The sequence below is a fragment of the Impatiens glandulifera genome, chromosome 8 (genome assembly GCF_907164915.1).
Source record: "Impatiens glandulifera chromosome 8, dImpGla2.1, whole genome shotgun sequence".
NCBI lineage: Eukaryota > Viridiplantae > Streptophyta > Magnoliopsida > Ericales > Balsaminaceae > Impatiens > Impatiens glandulifera.
The window spans coordinates 37,789,720-37,806,331 of NC_061869.1; the positions used below are offsets into that span (position 1 = coordinate 37,789,720).

General features: G+C 40.5%; 1 protein-coding gene across 1 annotated transcript; it reads right to left on the minus strand.

Moving 5' to 3' along the window:
• Nucleotides 1-804: 804 nt before the first annotated feature.
• On the minus strand, nt 805-5,972 carry LOC124913290 (calponin homology domain-containing protein DDB_G0272472-like). Its single transcript, XM_047453884.1, has 4 exons — nt 5,695-5,972; nt 1,471-2,686; nt 1,270-1,362; nt 805-1,182 (listed from the first exon to the last, which is right to left on the minus strand). The coding sequence occupies exons 1-4, from the start codon at nt 5,970-5,972 to the stop codon at nt 805-807; spliced, it is 1,965 nt and encodes a 654-aa protein (XP_047309840.1).
• Nucleotides 5,973-16,612: the final 10,640 nt, after the last annotated feature.

A 16,612-nucleotide genomic window follows, 5' to 3' on the forward strand; every position in this document is an offset into this window, starting at 1 on the left:
CTGCTAGGTTTGTCTTTTACTCAATGTAGGCACTGTCTGTTAGACAGTTGTCTGTACTTGGAAGATCTCCTTTCTGACTTATCCCGAAGTGGAAAGATCCTGTAGGACTATCTTCTGCAGTCTGCAGACTTTGCTCAGACTTGTATGGATATGGAAGTGTTCAGTCTGTTCCTTTGGTATCATTCTCAACAGATACCCGAATTGTCTTCTTGTACTGGTCGGTCATTTGACTTAACCGGATGGCTTCCGGTACGAGTGATGTAACCGGACTTCTTCCGGTTATTCCTTTGCCTTGTGGCCGGTCGGCTGTCTGATGTTTCCGGTTTTAAGCTTTGGTTGATCCTTTCTTTGTGCGGTCATGTTCCAAGTATTCTTGGTCGGTTTACTAGCTTGACCGGCTAGTTTTCTTTAGCCGGTTGTTTTGTTTGTCCGGTCCGGTTCCTTATTCCTGCATGGAAGGTTTATTTAAGTTAGGTTTATTTGAACCGGTCTAATTTTATCTAACAATTTCTCCCTTTTTGATTATTTTATTTAAAATTATCAAAATCATGTAAGTTTGCAAACGTAGGCCGGTTGTTTTGTTTGTCCGGATTTTTGAAACTAACTTGGGAGAATATTTCGAAAAATTTTGGAAAAATTTTGAGAAGAATTTTGGAACGGTCTTATTTTTCTTATCAATTTCTCCCTTTTTGATTATTTTATTTAAAATTATCAAAATCATGTAAAGATGCAAAAGATGGCCGGTTTCAAAAAAAAAATCGCTTTATATATATGATAGATAACCGAAAATAATATATAGAAATACTAAGACAAGTATAGGTAAAGGAAAGAGAGCCCCTCTTCCGAGTCCGAGAAGTCATATATGTTCCACTTTTTCTTCGCTGGTTGCGGTCGACTGGCCGGTTCGGAGACTCGTTGTCTTGTAGACCGGGGCTGCAGGTGTTCTTCATCCTCCTCTTCGACTTGAGTAGCCTGCTGCGGTATACTCTCAATGACCGTTTCAGTGACCTCATTGAGCAGGTCGGCTATTTGAACTTTCTTTGAAGGTTCCCTCTTTCGCTTTGTCGGAACTGAAACGGAAGAGGCCGCCTTTTTCTTTTTGTTGTCGTCTGCGAAGCCTTCCAGCCTCCGTCTTTCCCTTTCTAACCGCGCAGCATCCTTCGCAGCTTGAGCGGCTGCCTTCTTTGCAAGTCCCGGGAACTTGGCCTCTGCCCTTCAAATTCGCTCGGCTTCCTCTTCCTCTTCGGTAAGTTGCGTTGGTCGCGGTGCCTCCTTCTCTTTTCTTGCTTCGGCGGCCAGCTCATCCTGGACCTTCTTAGCCGCTTGGGCATCAGCCTCTACGGCCACGGCGTCCGCATTCATCTTTGCGTTGAGTAGTTCGGCAACTTGTTCGGAAAGTGCCTTGAGTTCGGCCTCGAGACCCTCATTTTTCTTCTCAAGTTCGGAGACCCGTCCGAGTGTTGTGCCGACCAGGTCCCCAGCAACCTCCGTTAATCGTTGATCGGTCTCTCTTTCAAGCCGGGCAAAGTTCTCTTTTATCTCGGAGGTCGTATCCTCCAAAATTACGGTTCGCTTAAGATGTTTGCTGCGCAGAACCGCTTCTTCCCGTTGATCTTCATCAATTTCTGAGAACCGGTCTTCTATTCTCTCCAAAAGGTGCCTTGTGGTTTTGGCGAACTTGAGTGCCGAGCAAACGGTTCTTTGGAATTTCTCCTTCAAAGGGAAAACCTCGGAGTTTTCAAACTCTTGAAAGCGGCTCTCAACCCATTCTTTTGTGAAGTCTGATTCGGAGACTTCCGGTTGTGTAAGTGGAGATTGCCCGGTGAGAGGAGGATCCGCCCTTTCATCGGATTCCTCTATTGCCGAATTCGCCCTTGGAGGTGTTGGACAGTGATCTGGACTTGTATCAATCCGGGGAGCTGTATAGACCGGTATTTCCCTTTGACTGTACATTGCCTCCAGCCGGTCAATTTCTTGAATAAGGTCTCCTTTGGCTTTTTCAAGCCTTTCCAACACCAGCGGTGTTAAGGTGTATTCCGATCCTACCTCTTCGAACTTCGCCGTAATCTTCCGGATGCGTATGGTTAGCTTCCGTAGTTGTGCTCGTGGTTTTAAGAGGTAGGTTCGGTGTAATACCTCTTCAATGGTATCGGATTTTATGAGATCCATGACCACGTCCTCCACTCTCTTCAGTCTTTGGAGGCATTCCACGTCTTTGTAGCCCGGTAGGATTTGCCTATACCGTTTGCCGAACCGGTGCTCGTCCCTTTCCAGGTATAACTCCTCAATCATCTCGGCTCTCTTTTTAGTGCCCTTTAGGAGTTTCAGAGCTACCCTATCGGCCTGTGCTTCTTCGTCCTCCTTCTCTTCTTCGTTACCTCTTTCGTTACCGCCTTCTTCACCAGCTTCTTCACCGCCTTCGGTGGTCTCAGGATTTGCGTCAGGACCGGCATTATCGGGGCTCTGGCCCGAATGCTCTTCTTCATTGGCCGATCTTTCATCATCGGTCTTTTCTGAATCGGTTCTTTCAGAAGGGGAAGCCGACTCTTCCTCCTCCGTTGGCTGCGGCGGTTCCGAGAAAATTACTTTATCTTTTCCTTTGCTTTCGGCCTTCTCTTTGGCTGGGGCCGCTTTCTTGCCGGTTGCCTTCTTTCGGCCACCTGTGGAACCGGGGGCCGGCTGCTTCCTTTCCAGGAATTATTTGGACCGTATCAGGCTTCTTGAGGAGATGGTGACGCTGGGACCGATGTTGAGATTATGATGAAGGAAGATCTTACCGAGAGGAACGGCGTATCCCCATGACCGGTTTGAGTCCGGTTTCACCATTTCCAACAGGTTGTGGAATACTGCCTTTGCCTAGTTAACCTTTGTCCCTTCTATTAGCCCGACCAGCATCCTGATTTTGTCCTTGGTTATGATCTAGGTAGCCGCTGGAGGACCGGGGGTTGGACCGGTTAGCGGTTCTTACTCGGAGGGTGGTGGTTAATCAGGTTAGAGATTAACACCGGGGTTTCAATACTACACAACCTGTCACAAACCCTTGAACTAGGTTCAAGCGCGGAAGAGATTTGCTTTCAGGTTGAAGCGGCACACTTTGTATAATAGACAGAGCCGGTTTCGGATGATGAAGATTAAAGGGAATGGTGGGTCGGTTTCGGTAACCTGGTGATTCGGCTTAGATAAAGTTAAGTCGGTTATAGTGGTACGGATCGGTTAGATAATGAAACCGGCAGGAAGTAAATGACAGAACAGATTTTACGGATGTTCGGAGATAAAACTCCTACGTCACCCCTTCCTCTCGAAACCGCAAGAAGGATATTCACTAAGGAATACAAGTACAATCCGATCGAGACTTATTTCCTGCTCGATGACACCCTTACAATTTATACCAGAATTGTAAGCTACACACCCTAGCACTCAGGCTTTCTCTAGAACAGCACAGTCTTATTACTTGTAGAATAAATGCTCTTAGAATTTCTCACTTGTCTCACTGTATGTCTGTGTCCCACGTTTTCTCTTCTTCAACTGCCCCTTTTATAGGTGAAATATGCCAACGGTCATATTTCACTACCTTGAATTTGATTGGCTGAGCAGGGATGCAGAGGTTCAGTGATTCAGTGATTCAGAGCCTGCGGTCACCTTTTCAGACCTGACGGTTAACCTCAGACCTGGCAGTCTGTTCTTCCGGTGTGTAAGACAAACCTGCTAAGTTTGTCTTTTACTCAATGTAGGCACTGTCTGTTAGACAATTGTCTGTACTTGGAAGATCTCCTTTCTGACTTATCCCGAAGTGGAAAGATCCTGTAGGACTGTCTTCTGCAGTCTGCAGACTTTCCTCAGACTTATATGGATATGGAAGTGTTCAGTCTGTTCCTTTGGTATCATTCTCAACAGATACCCGAATTGTCTTCTTGTATTGGTCGGTCATTTGACTTAACCGGATGGCTTCCGGTACGAGTGATGTAACCGGACTTCTTCCGGTTATTCCTTTGCCTTATGGCCGGTTGGCTGTCTGATGTTTCCGGTTTTAAGCTTTGGCCGATCCTTTCTTTGTGCGGTCATGTTCCAAGTATTCTTGGTCGGTTTACTAGCTTGACCGGCTAGTTTTCTTTAGCCGGTTGTTTTGTTTGTCCGGTCCGGTTCCTTGTTCCTGCATGGAAGGTTTATTTAAGTTAGGTTTATTTGAACCGGTCTAATTGTATCAGCTTATTTGAGGAGCAAAGCCGATTCTTCATCTTGGAGCTCTGACGAGCTTTATTCAGGTTATTGAAAATGTATGAAGCCCAGTTTATGGGCGAGGGTCTGAGTATTGAGATCATGAGGTTGAATACCTCCCGAGAATAGTTTTGATTTGCCATTTGGCCCAGAATGGACCGCTGGACCAAATCTTGAAGGACTTAGAAGTGAGGAGCAAGGTCATCTTTCAGACCGTGATCTTCAACCGGATGGATAGAGCCGGAGAAGATGAGTGAGTAGTCATCTTTTGCTGGAAAATGGGGTGTTGGAAAATCCGAAAACCTTCGGATGGTAGGTGGAAGAAGTTTGCGAATGACTCCTCAATGAGCCGATGTAAAGAACCGTCAATAATGGTGTCGATGCTGCCATCGTCTCTTACATATCCGTTATTGAAGAACTCGTACACGTCCTCTTCGAGGATGGTGTCCGATCCTTCGAGAAATCTCCGTAAACCGGAGTCGAGTAGAGGTTGAAAAAGAACACCTTCGAATCTGAAGTTCAACACCTCATCAAAATCAACAATGATGGTGTTTCGGAGTTCGACATTCATTTTAAAAAGCAGATTTGAGAGTCGAAGGAATGAGGTTGAAGATTCAAACTATAGAGAGAGAAAGATATTTCTGAAGTGTGATTTGTTTGAAGAAGGGTGAAGTCTTTATATAGTGCAGGCGGTTGAGGAGCATTTAATGAGAATATTTTGAAAAATCAGACCGTTCATGTATGGTCATAAATGCTTGATGTTTTTTCAAGAGAATAATCTGTTTGGGAAAGGTGATTAGTAGGTTGTCTAGTCTATCCATATTAGACACGCCTTTTGGGAAGTGAATAATTCTGTTTCCAAGGTTGATTTGAGATTGTTTGATGTAGAATATTTCAGAGTATTAATGTTTTTATTTTTTCAAGGTTTAGCTAGAAGAGGAAAGAAATAATTTTCATTAATGGATGTACCAAACCGGTAGTACAACAAAATTACCGGTTCGGTAAGAGAAAACACAGAAAAGGATTAAACGTTGGATGATCCAACGGTTGAAGTCTTCTTAGTCGTTGCCTTTTCCCATCGGTCGATCAGCTCTTGGATTCTCTCCTTGGTTAGCACATGCTTCGGGTGGAGAGTTACGAATGGTCCAGAGTGGATGTCGAGACTTGCACAAAAACCGCTCAGCTGGGGAGCGTAGCCGGTTTTGTTTGAAGTGGTCATCTTCTTCAGATTTTTGAAGATGATCCAGGACCAGTTGACCGGTGTCCCAACTGTGATGGCAATCATTATTTTAACATTTGTTGGGTATAATAGTAGCTCTTTTCTCTACCCAGAATGGTTTTTCCCAAAATCTCGCTTAGAATCTGGTACTTGTGAGAGAGTTGGCTATTAGCGCCCCAGGTTTTGACCGGGATGTTAGAGCTGGAGAAAAGATGACACATTTCTTCAATGGTCACCGGAGAGTATGTGAGGTCGGTTACCCCTTCAGTTGGTAAGCCGCAGTATTCAGCGAAATCCGTCTCGCTGAATAGAAAGGATTGACTATAGACTTGCCCCAAGATGATGTCCCGGTGCACTTCTCTAGCTGTTTCAAAGAATTCATCGATTGGTAGTCGATGATGAAGCGATTCTCCAAGAATTTTCTTAGCCCGGTTCTTTCAAGGGCAAGAAACAGTTCCTTAATGCCGTGATCTTCATATTGGTAGATTGAGTTGAAATCGGCTAAAAGGATCTTTTTAGAGAGAGGAGAGGAGTTCATGTTCTTGTGATAAGCTTAGCTCAAGTGTTTTGTGAATAGTGATCTTGTGAGATGTTTTGAAATATGAAAGGTTGTTTATATAGCCAAGAGTTCGACTTGGTTAAGTGTATAAGCGTGCTTAGTGATGTCATCGGCTAATTAATAGGAAGTTAACTTGTTTAGGTATACAATATTTAGTTCCAATGCAATAGTAATGATGACTAAAGATTTTCATGATGAGAATAAATATATGGACAGAATGTTAGTCTTCCTCTCTTGATGATGGACACGTGTCGTCATCTCGATTGAGGTAGACTGTTTTATGATTGATAGGTTTCATTTTCAAGGTGTGCATGAAAACACGGTTAGCCGTCCCAAGTTAGCCGGAAAATTTCAATTTACCGAAACCATGATGCATTTAATTGGTTGGTTTTCCATGACCGGTTTTACCGAGATAGCTTATTCCGGTGTGAAGAAATGTCGAACCAAATCGACATTTGTTCAGCTTTGGATTAAACTATCTGTTTTACCAAGTCATTTGAACCGCTCAATATGTATACATGTGATTTGGTAATATGAGTTTGTCGGGCATAACCGGAGATATCTTTTCGGTTAGTATTCTTGAATGTTTAAACTCCTATTAAGGTATTGTTTGAGAAGCGAGAGCTTCTCCCTGAACACATACCCCGATTTTTTATGATGATGTAGGTTTGAAGGCATGCGATGATGTTTATGGCATAAGTTGTTACTATCAGTAAGTCCTAAAATATTTCTGAAATAAGAAAACTTAGCTTCCTGTAGCGGTTTGGTGAAGATATCAGCCACTTGCTGTTCGGGTGAGATATACTCTAGTCGGATGTGTTTCTGTTTCACATGCTCCCGGATGAAATGATGTCTTATGTCAATATGCTTTGTTCTTGAGTGCAACACCGGATTTTATGTGATCGCTATTGCACTAATGTTGTCATAGAATATTGGCGACTCTTTAGGGGTCACACCGAAGTCTCTTAGTTGTTGTTAGATCCAGAAGAGTTGTGCATAGCAGCTTCCGGCTGCTAGGTACTCTGCCTCTGCGGTTGATGTTGTAACTGAGGTTTGCTTTTTTCTATTCCATGAGACAAACCGATCTCCTAGAAACTGGCAAGTCCCACTTGTACTCTTTCGATCGATTTTGTAGCCCACATAGTCTGCATCGGAGTAGCTTATTAGATTAAAGCTTGAGTCTTTTGGGTACCAAAGTCCCACATCTTGAGTTCCTTTCAAATATTTCAGAATCCTTTTAGCCGCGGTATAATGTGATTGTTTTGGATTGGCTTGAAATCTCCCGCATACTCCGACCGCGAACAGGATGTCCGGTCGGCTGGCTGTTAGGTATAGTAATGAACCGATGATTCCTCTATATGATGTCATGTCTACTGCTTGACCGTCCTCATCTTTGTCCAGCTTCACAAATGAACTCATCGGTGTAGCCGCATCAGCACATGTGTCCATTCCAAATTTCTTCAATAGTTCAGCTGTGTATTTTTGCTGACTTATAAATGTTCCGGTTTCGATCTGCTTAATCTGAAGCCCTAGGAAGAAACTTAATTCTCCCATCATACTCATTTGAAATTTGTCAGTCATCATTTTCGAAAATTTACATAATTTTGGATCGGTTGATCCGAAAATAATATCATCAACATAAAATTTGAAAAAGTAATATGTGTTCCTTTTTCTCAAATTTGAAGAGGGTTTTATCAACCGAACCTATTGTAAACCTGTGATCAAATAAAAAATTTGTCAATGTATCATACCAGGCTTTTGGAGCCTGTTTCAAACCGTAAAGGGCTTTGTTTAGCCGGTAACATAATTTACGTGTTCTTGATTTTTAAAACCTAGAGGTTGATCAACATACACCTCTTCATTTATTTTACCATTTAGAAAAGCGCTTTTAACATCCAATTGAAAAACTTTGAAATTTTTGAAAGTTGCAAATGCCAGAAATATTCTAATGGCTCCAAGTTTGGCCACAGGAGCAAATGATTTTTCAAAATCAATTCCTTCTTCCTGTTTGTAACCTTGATCCATTAGCCGGGCTTTGTTCTTCGTAACTAAACCGTCTTCATTGAGTTTATTTCTGAATACCCATCTTGTCCGATGACCGATTTATATTTCGGTCGAGGGACTAAGTACCAGACTTTATTTCTTTCAAACTCGTTTAGTTCCTTTTGCATTGCTAAAATCAAATCAGGATCTAGCAAAGCTTCATCCACCTTTTTCGGCTCAATTTGTGATATGAAAGCTGAGTTTTCATAGTGTTCCAAATTTTGTCGCCTAGTTCGTACGGGTGATGAGATGTTACCTATTACTAGCTCAAGAGGATGGTTTTTATTCCTTCTGAGGTTTATTCGAGAAGTATCTTCCAAGCGTTCGGTTCGCCGATTAAGGTTAGACTGATCGGTAGACTGAACAGAGTCAGGCCGACCGATTTCTTCAGTTAAAACTGAAGAGTCAACTTTCTACGGTAAAGCTGCTTGATCAGGCTGAGGTTTAGCATCAACCGCTTGATCATTAACAAATCGTCTGTAAACCGGAACCTCATCTTCATCATCAGAATAGATATTGAAATTTTCCATTCTGTTGTGAAGGTCGAAGAGTAATGAAGTATTTCGTTCTACCGATTCATCAAAAATAATGTGAGAAGTTTTCTTCAACCGTTAAAGTTCTAGTGTTATAAACTCTATATGCTTACTTACAGCTGAATAACTTAACATTATTCCTTCATCGGATTTAGCATCAAATGCGGTCAAATAAGTCTTCCCGTTGATGTGAACATAACATTTACTACCGAAAATCCTAAAATACCGGATGTTAGGAATTTTGTCTTAGTATATTTTAAAATGAGTTTTAGAAAATCGAATAGTGAATAGAGACCGGTTTTGAGTATAACAAGCGGTGTTGATAGCCTCTGCCCAAAATTTTTGAGCAACACCCGAATCGACAATCATTGACCTTGCGGCTTCCTTGAGAGTTCGGTTTCTTCTTTCAGCCAGGCCGTTTTGTTGAGGAGTTCTGGCACTAGACAACTCGTTTCCTCTATCACTCCTAATATTATTTATTCGAATAGACTTTTCATTTTGTATTCTTAAAATCAGTTTAATCAGGTTTGGTGTAGCTTGACTTTTAGAAGCCAAAAATGTTACCCAAGTAAATTTAGAATAATCATCAACTACTAACATAGTATATTATATGCCTCCTGGACTTATTACCCTAACCGGACCAAACAAATCCATATGCAAAAGTTCTAAACATCGTTCGGATTGGTGATTTCCCTTACTTTTCAAAGAAGATTTTATTTGTTTACCCATTTGACATGCAACACATACTTTGTCTTTTGAAAATTTGACGTTTGGAAAACCATGAACTAATTCCTTAGAGCATATGAAATTTATTATTTTAAAGTTCAAATGGTTTAGTCGTTTGTGCTAGAGCCAGTTTGGATCATTTTCAGCTATCATGCATACAGGGTTTTCAACCGTAGTTTTCCAATCAACTTTGTAAATATTTCCTATCGGGTTTCCGGTTAGTAATGTATCACCTTGATGATTTTTAACTAAGCATGCATTTTTATAAAAACTCAACCGTGTATCCTATATCACACAATTGACTAATGCTTAACAGGTTGAAATGCAAATTCTCTACTAACAATACATTATTTATAGACAGGTTACCATGGACAATCTTACCCTTGCCCACGGTTCTACCTTTTGAGTTGTCACCAAATGTGATTATTGCTCCGGTTTCATGAGTGATGTCGGTTAGCAAATCGTTGTTGCCGGTCATGTGTCTTGAACATCGGCTGTCCAGGTACCATTCCGAGTTTCTTAGCCGGTTGCTCCTCCTAACCTACAAAATATAAATATTTACACCTTTCTGGTACCCACATTCAGTTGGGTCCGTGGTTGATTAGTCCCTTTGGAATCCAGACTTTAATAAGTCGGATCACTTTCCCGGTAATGGTTCTAATAGTGTTCGGCTTAACCTCTTGTTGTTTGCCTAAGAGTGCATTATGTTGCCGTGACGGTGATTTTTGATTAGTTTTGGGTAAACATGTTTTGATTTGTTTGTCTCCTGACCGGTTGGCTTTCCTTCTCTCATGATGAAACCATTTCTCCGAGTCGGTTGGACTTACAATTTTAGTTCCGGTTTTAGGACAGTTTCTGCCTCAATGTTGGTTGATGAGCTCTTAACAAATCTTACGAAAGGAAGATTGTCTTTTGTGAGTCTCATTCCGTTAGAGTTGTTTTGGTTGGAAGATTTGTTATCTTTGTATCCGATACCAAACTTACATTTAGGATGTATGTTATATTTGCACATCTAGTTTACGGCTTTACGGGATCTTTCCTAAGTAGTCGTAATGTATTTTGTTCGTTCATTTTTTTCGGTTACCGGTTGAACTGTCTCCTCATTTTCTAAGGATAGTCCAGCTGGTTCATATATAGTGGTTTCGCATGGATCACCAGCGGTGTCACTTGACTCTCTGATTTCATGTTCTGACCGGGTCGGTATATAGGCAGATAAGTTTTTGAACTCAGCAACCATTTCGTTGAGTGCGGTAACTAAATCTTCTTTAGTAAATTCATCAGAAGAAAAATCAAATACCTCTTCTTCATTTGCCATGAAGAAGGTGAATCTTTCTTCATCATTTTCGTTGTCGGAGAATGCCCAGTCGCTTCCACCGTCGGATGCGATGAGTGCCTTTTGAATTTCTTTTCCTTCATCGGTTTGCTGGTTGTTGTTTTTTCGGTAGTCGTTTCTTTGGTTGTCATTCCTTCGGTAGTCGTTTCCTTGGTAGTTTTTACCTTGATAGTTGTTGTTTTGATAGTTGTTTCCCGGTTTTCGGTCGTCTCTCCTCGGTTTCCTGCATTCTGACCTGAAATGACCAAAACCGTCACAGTTATAACATCTTTTATTAGATTTATCGGCATAATTATAATTGAAATTGTTGTTTGATGGTGATTGATTCTTCTTCATGAATCTCCCGAATTTCTGTGCTAGCATCGCCATCACGTCTTCACTGATCTGGTCATCGTTTTTGACGGGAGCCGGAGCAGTTGATACTCGGACCGCCGGTTCCACCGATGTAACCAGAACTCTAGTTTCGGTCGACGTTGATGCTTCGTCTTCGATCCGAGACTTTATCTCGTACTCGTATGCTTTCAGGTCCTCAAACACGTCGTGCAGCTTCATCTGCCCGAGGTTGCTTGACTCCCTCATCACCATGGTCTTAATATCCCATGTGCTCGGTGATGATCTTAAGGCTTTTATAATTATCTCCCGGTTGTCATATCTCTTTCTGAGTGTTTGTAATTCGTTGACCACACTGGTGAACCGGTTGCTGAATTCTTTCATATTTTCTCCCGGTTTCATCCTGATGTTCTCATATTTTTGAGTAGCCACCAAGATTTTGTTTTCTTTTATTCTTTCATTTCCTTCGTGAACTTGAATGATTGTTTCCCAGGCTTCCTTTGCATTTTGACAATCTGAGATTTTGTTGAGTGTGTTATCGTCTATAGCTTTGTAGATGTGTCTCATGCAATGGTTGTCCAGGTTACTTCTTCTTCGATCTTCAGCCGTCCATGCATCTATCTTCTTGTTGATCCTTATCGGTCCTTCCTTTAGAACTCTACTCATCTCATCATCCAGCGTAATCAGATGTAGATACATCTGTTTCTTCCAGTTGCTAAACGCTTCACTGTTTAGCATCGGTGGCTTGTCGCTGTGGGTCATTTTTCCTATCTTTTTCGGTTGCTTGAGTGTTAAGAACCTCGCTTTGATACCACTTGTTAGGATCGGGATCACCCTTAGAGGACCGGGGTTCCGGTTTATTAAGGGAGAACACTTACAACAACACACACTAGTTGGTGATAGTCCGGTTAAAGACTAAAACCGTTTCTTTACACTGTACAAGCTTACACAGACTCTTGAACCGGGTTCAAGGGCGGAAATTTATATTTCTGCTTGAAGCAACACACAACGATTTGGATGATATTTATAAGGAGTCGGTTAGAGAAGAGAGATGGACCGGTTCGGTTAAGGAAGAGGATTATGTTCCGGTTTGGTTTGAGGTAGTTGATAGTTCGGTTTAGAGTAAGTAAGCTGGAAATAAAGAAAATGACACAAGACAAGATTTTTTATGTATATTCGGAGCAAACTCTCCTACATCACCCCTTTTCTCAGATAATGAGAAAGATTTTCACTAACTTGAATGTTACAACACTCACACAATATTGAACAAGTCTTAATCGCTACTCGTCGGTTACTCCACTTCACTCTGATGTAATACAATAACTCAATACAACAACAACGCTTTCAAGAATTGAAACTACTATTTAGAGTCGCGCGTGAGATTTCCTTTTACTTTAGATGTTTAATTCTCTCTCTTGTAATTTCAGAATCCGGCATTTAATGAAGACCCTTCGTCTTCCTTTTATAGTGGAGAATATCCTAACGGACACCTTTTTCTCTCTCCGTTGGATTGGTCATCTGAAGCCACGCCGGTTCAGATATGTTGCGTGCACGTTTAAACTTTCTAACACTTGGCAAGCATGCGTGCACCGGTCAGATTCTGATGACGTGAGCGACTTGCATATTTGGGCACATGGCAAACATGCACGCTTTGACCGCCTGATTCAGATTTTTCTTCGGATCTTGGATAAGCAGATCATCATTTTTTATGTCATGCTTCTGATCCGGATCTTATCTTCTTGTATATTTCCAAGAAATTTCTATCTCGTCATATTACGTCATCTTATTTTTCAAATTTTCTCGTTGATCTTTTCGTAATATGAGTCGGCTGGAATGGAAGGTTATTGATGGCCGGTCTGGTTAGAATATTGAAGTCGGTTCCTCTTGATCATCACTTGATCATTTGGAGCCGGATTACTGCAGTATGTACTTCAGTCGGTCTATGCGGCTTGATTTATACATGCACATAGAAATTCAGATTAATTAAGTTCTATGGCCGGTTTAAAAGTAACTTACTTATTTTTTCTAACAGATGATTCGACAAGAAAGGTATGAGTATATTTTATGAAACACAAGTCTGAAGTATTTGCTATTTTCAAGAAATGGAAGGCTTTGGTTGAAAATAAAACAAATCAGAAAGTTAAGTGTTTGAGATCCTACAACGGAGGTGAATATATCAATTCAGATTTCAAAGAGTATTGTGTTGTGAATAGGATTAGTATGGTGAACACTGTTCCCCGAATGCCTCAAGAGAATGAAGTAGTTGAATGAATGAATTGAACATTGAACAAGCGTGCTAGAAGCATGAGATTGCATGCAGGGCTGCCTAAAACCTTCTAGGCAGAAGCTATAAAAACTGCTACCTAGTTGATAAACAGGGGACCCTCTGTTTCTCTTGAATTCAGAATTTTAAAGAAGTCTGGAGCAATAAAAAGGTAAACCTTTCTTATTTGAAAGTGTTTGGTTGTTTATCATATGTTCATATTAATGAATGTGAGAGGAGCAAGCTTGAACCAAAGTCTAATAAATATTTTTTTATTGGCTATGGTGATATCGAGTTTGGTTATCGTTTTTTGGGATAATCAAATTCGGAAGATCATTCGTAGCAGAAATGTTATCTTCAATGAACAAGTTCTCTACAAATATTGTGTTGGGAAGACATCAGATGGTGATTCCAAGTTGTAAGAGACTGGTACAGTCAATTTGAGAGAATTTTCAGATGAATATATACCAACTGTCGAAGAAGAACAATGTGTTATTGAAGATGAAATTGTTGAGAACGTGGCTCTAGAGACAAATCAGCAAACACCAGTTATACAGTTGAGATGATCATCAAGGAATCGAAAACCAGTCGAGAGGTGGTCTCCATCTCTTAACAATATATTGTTAACAGATAGAGGTGAACCTGAATGCTATGAGGAAGCAATACAATATGATGAATAGTTTAAGTGAGAGTTTGCGATGAAAGATGAGATGGACTCTTTGACGTTGAATCAGATTTGGGAGCTCACTGAGCTACCAAATGGAAAGAAAGCACTTCACAACAAATGGATCTTCAGGATTAAAGAAGAACATGATTAAATCAAGAAGTACAAGGTAAGATTGGTTGTGAAAGGATTTTAATTGAAAGAAGATATTGACTACATTGAGATCTTCTCTCTAGTAGTTAAATAGTTGACAATCAGAACTATTTTGAGTTTGGCTGTGAAAAAAGACCTTCATCTTTAACAAATGGATGTCAAAACTGTTTTCTTCATGGTGATTTAGATGAAGAGATTTACATTCGACAACCAGAAGGATTTGAAATCAAAGGAAAAGATGAGCTTGTGTGTAAGCTTCGGAAAAGTCTGTATAGTTTGAAACAGGCTCCAAGGCAATTATACAAGAAGTTTGATAACTTCATGAAAAGTAACAATTTTCTGAGGTGTGAAGTTGATCATTGTTGTTATATTAAGATGTTTAATAAATCGTACATTATTCTACTCCTCTACGTTGATGACATGTTTATTGTTGGTGAAAGCTTGTATGAGATTAACAAGCTCAAGAAAGAGTTGTCTGAAAAGTTTGTAATGCAGGATTTGGGTGCTGCAAAACAAATCATTGGGATGAGAATTTTCTAGGATGAAAAAGTTCTCAAGCTTTAACAAGAAGAATATGTGAAGAAAGTTATTAGTAGATTTAACATGTATGATGCAAAATCAGTTACTACCTTATAAGCTAGTCACTTCAGACTATCTAAAGATCAGTCGCCTTCAACAGAGGAGGAGAAAAATTACATGGTCACTGTTCAGTATGCCTCGGTCATTGGTTGTATTATGTATGCGATGGTTTGCACAAGACCAGACATAACACATGCAGTGGGAGTTGTTAGCAGGTTCATGAGAAACCCGGGTAGACAACATTGGGAAGCAGTAAAGTGGATACTACGATACTTAAGAGGAAGTACGGGTCTCGCTTTGTGTTTACGAAAGTCTATTATGAGTTTGGAAGGATATGTTGATGCTTACAATGGTGGTGATGTTGATAGTAGGAAAATCACAAAAGGGTACATTTATACTCTAGGAGGTACTGAAATCAGTTGGGTTTCAAAGTTACAGAAGATGGTTGCTCTTTCTAGTTGTGAGGCAAAGTATATTACTGTGACAGAGGCTACTAAGGAGATGATGTAATTACAACCCTTTTTGCGAGAATAGGGTCAAGACTACGAAGGACATGTGTTGTGATGCGAAAGTCAGAGTGACATTCATTTGGCAAAAAATCATGTTTATCATGGCAGGACGAAGCATATACAGATTCGTTATCATTTCATCCGGTCAGCTTTAGAAGGTGGAGTATTAGCTCTTGAAAAAATTCCCGAGAGTGAGAATTTAGCTGATATATTAACAAAAGTTGTGACAAATGAGAAACTGAAGTTGTGTGCAACTTCAGTTGGTCTTCTTCGTTAAGACACCAGATGGAAAGCCGCTACCGATCGAGAGATGATGAAATTAGTCTCCATGTGGAAGATTGTTGAGTTATGGAGCCACACTTATAATAAATTCTACAATTGTTGATTAGAGTTTATTGGATTTGTATTTGGTTTTGGGTTTGGGCTTAATCAAGAGTTATTTAGATTTTATTATCTGAATGTTACCCTATAAATATGTGATTATTAAGGGTTTATATTGATTACACAGAATTCTAGAGAGATAAAGTATGAGGCAAAAACAATGTATTCCTTATTCTTCTTCATAGTGAAATCTGGTGGTGGTTGAAGTGGACGTAGCTCAATTTGAGTGAACCACTATAAATCTGTGTCTTCTTGTGTTCTTCTTTCTTTTATTTTTACAGATTGTTTCAAACAGGTCGGATTTGTGAGATACAAATCCTAACACGATTCATATTTTTTTTATTTTGAGGTTTTTTAAAAAAAAATTGAATTCGTATGAACTCATAAAATATCCTAAGTCTAAGTTAAGGCTATGTTTAGTTAAATGTTTGATTTTATAATTTATTCTAACATAGGATCAAACATTCCACCAACCTATCTATGAAAAATAAAAAATATCAACAAAATAAACTTAAATCTAAGAAGAACAAAAAATTAAGTAAATAATGTACAAAAGGACGTGGCTAAGCATCCATGGTCGAAAACCATATCATCGGTCGGATGGCATGTCGCTGCTCGGTTGTGGTTATAAAAAATTTGCCGCCATCGCCTGGTTGTGGTCCGTATCGGGTCAACAATCAGCCTCCTCAGTTGGCAGCGTGCAACAGCTAACATCCCTCCCTCAGTTGAAGCCACGTTCAGCAGCATCAATCGCTTCTTCTTTTCAGGTGCATAAAGTTAGCCAGCAGAGGAGATCCTTAGTCGGATGCGTCCGAAACCTAGCTAGATGCAAGATCTGGCTAGTTTCCTTGGTCGGACAGGCACTGCAGCATCAGGGAGTGCTGAAAGCGTTGGGAAGGGGTCGATCTCTTGTGTAGGGTTTTTTGGTCGGTTGGCATCCACGCGTGCTCCGTGTATGTTTTTGTCGGTCGGATGCTTCCTCAATGCGTCTACATGACTGTTTTTCTCGGTCAGATGTGCCTCTAACAACATAAACCTACTATCATTCCAATTTTCTGACCTAAATCTAACTAACTAAACGTTTGGGGATCTAAATCGATCCTAA

Coding starts and splice junctions, on each gene's coding strand:
- LOC124913290 (XM_047453884.1), bottom strand. CDS start 5,972: ATGAACTCCTCTCCTCTCTCTAAAAAGATCCTTTTAGCCGATTTCAAC. Junction 2,687..5,694: donor GCGGCTTACCAACTGAAGGG/GTAACCGACCTC, acceptor ATTCCTGGAAAG/GAAGCAGCCGGCCCCCGGTT. Junction 1,363..1,470: donor CGGAGGTTGCTGGGGACCTG/GTCGGCACAACA, acceptor CTCAACGCAAAG/ATGAATGCGGACGCCGTGGC.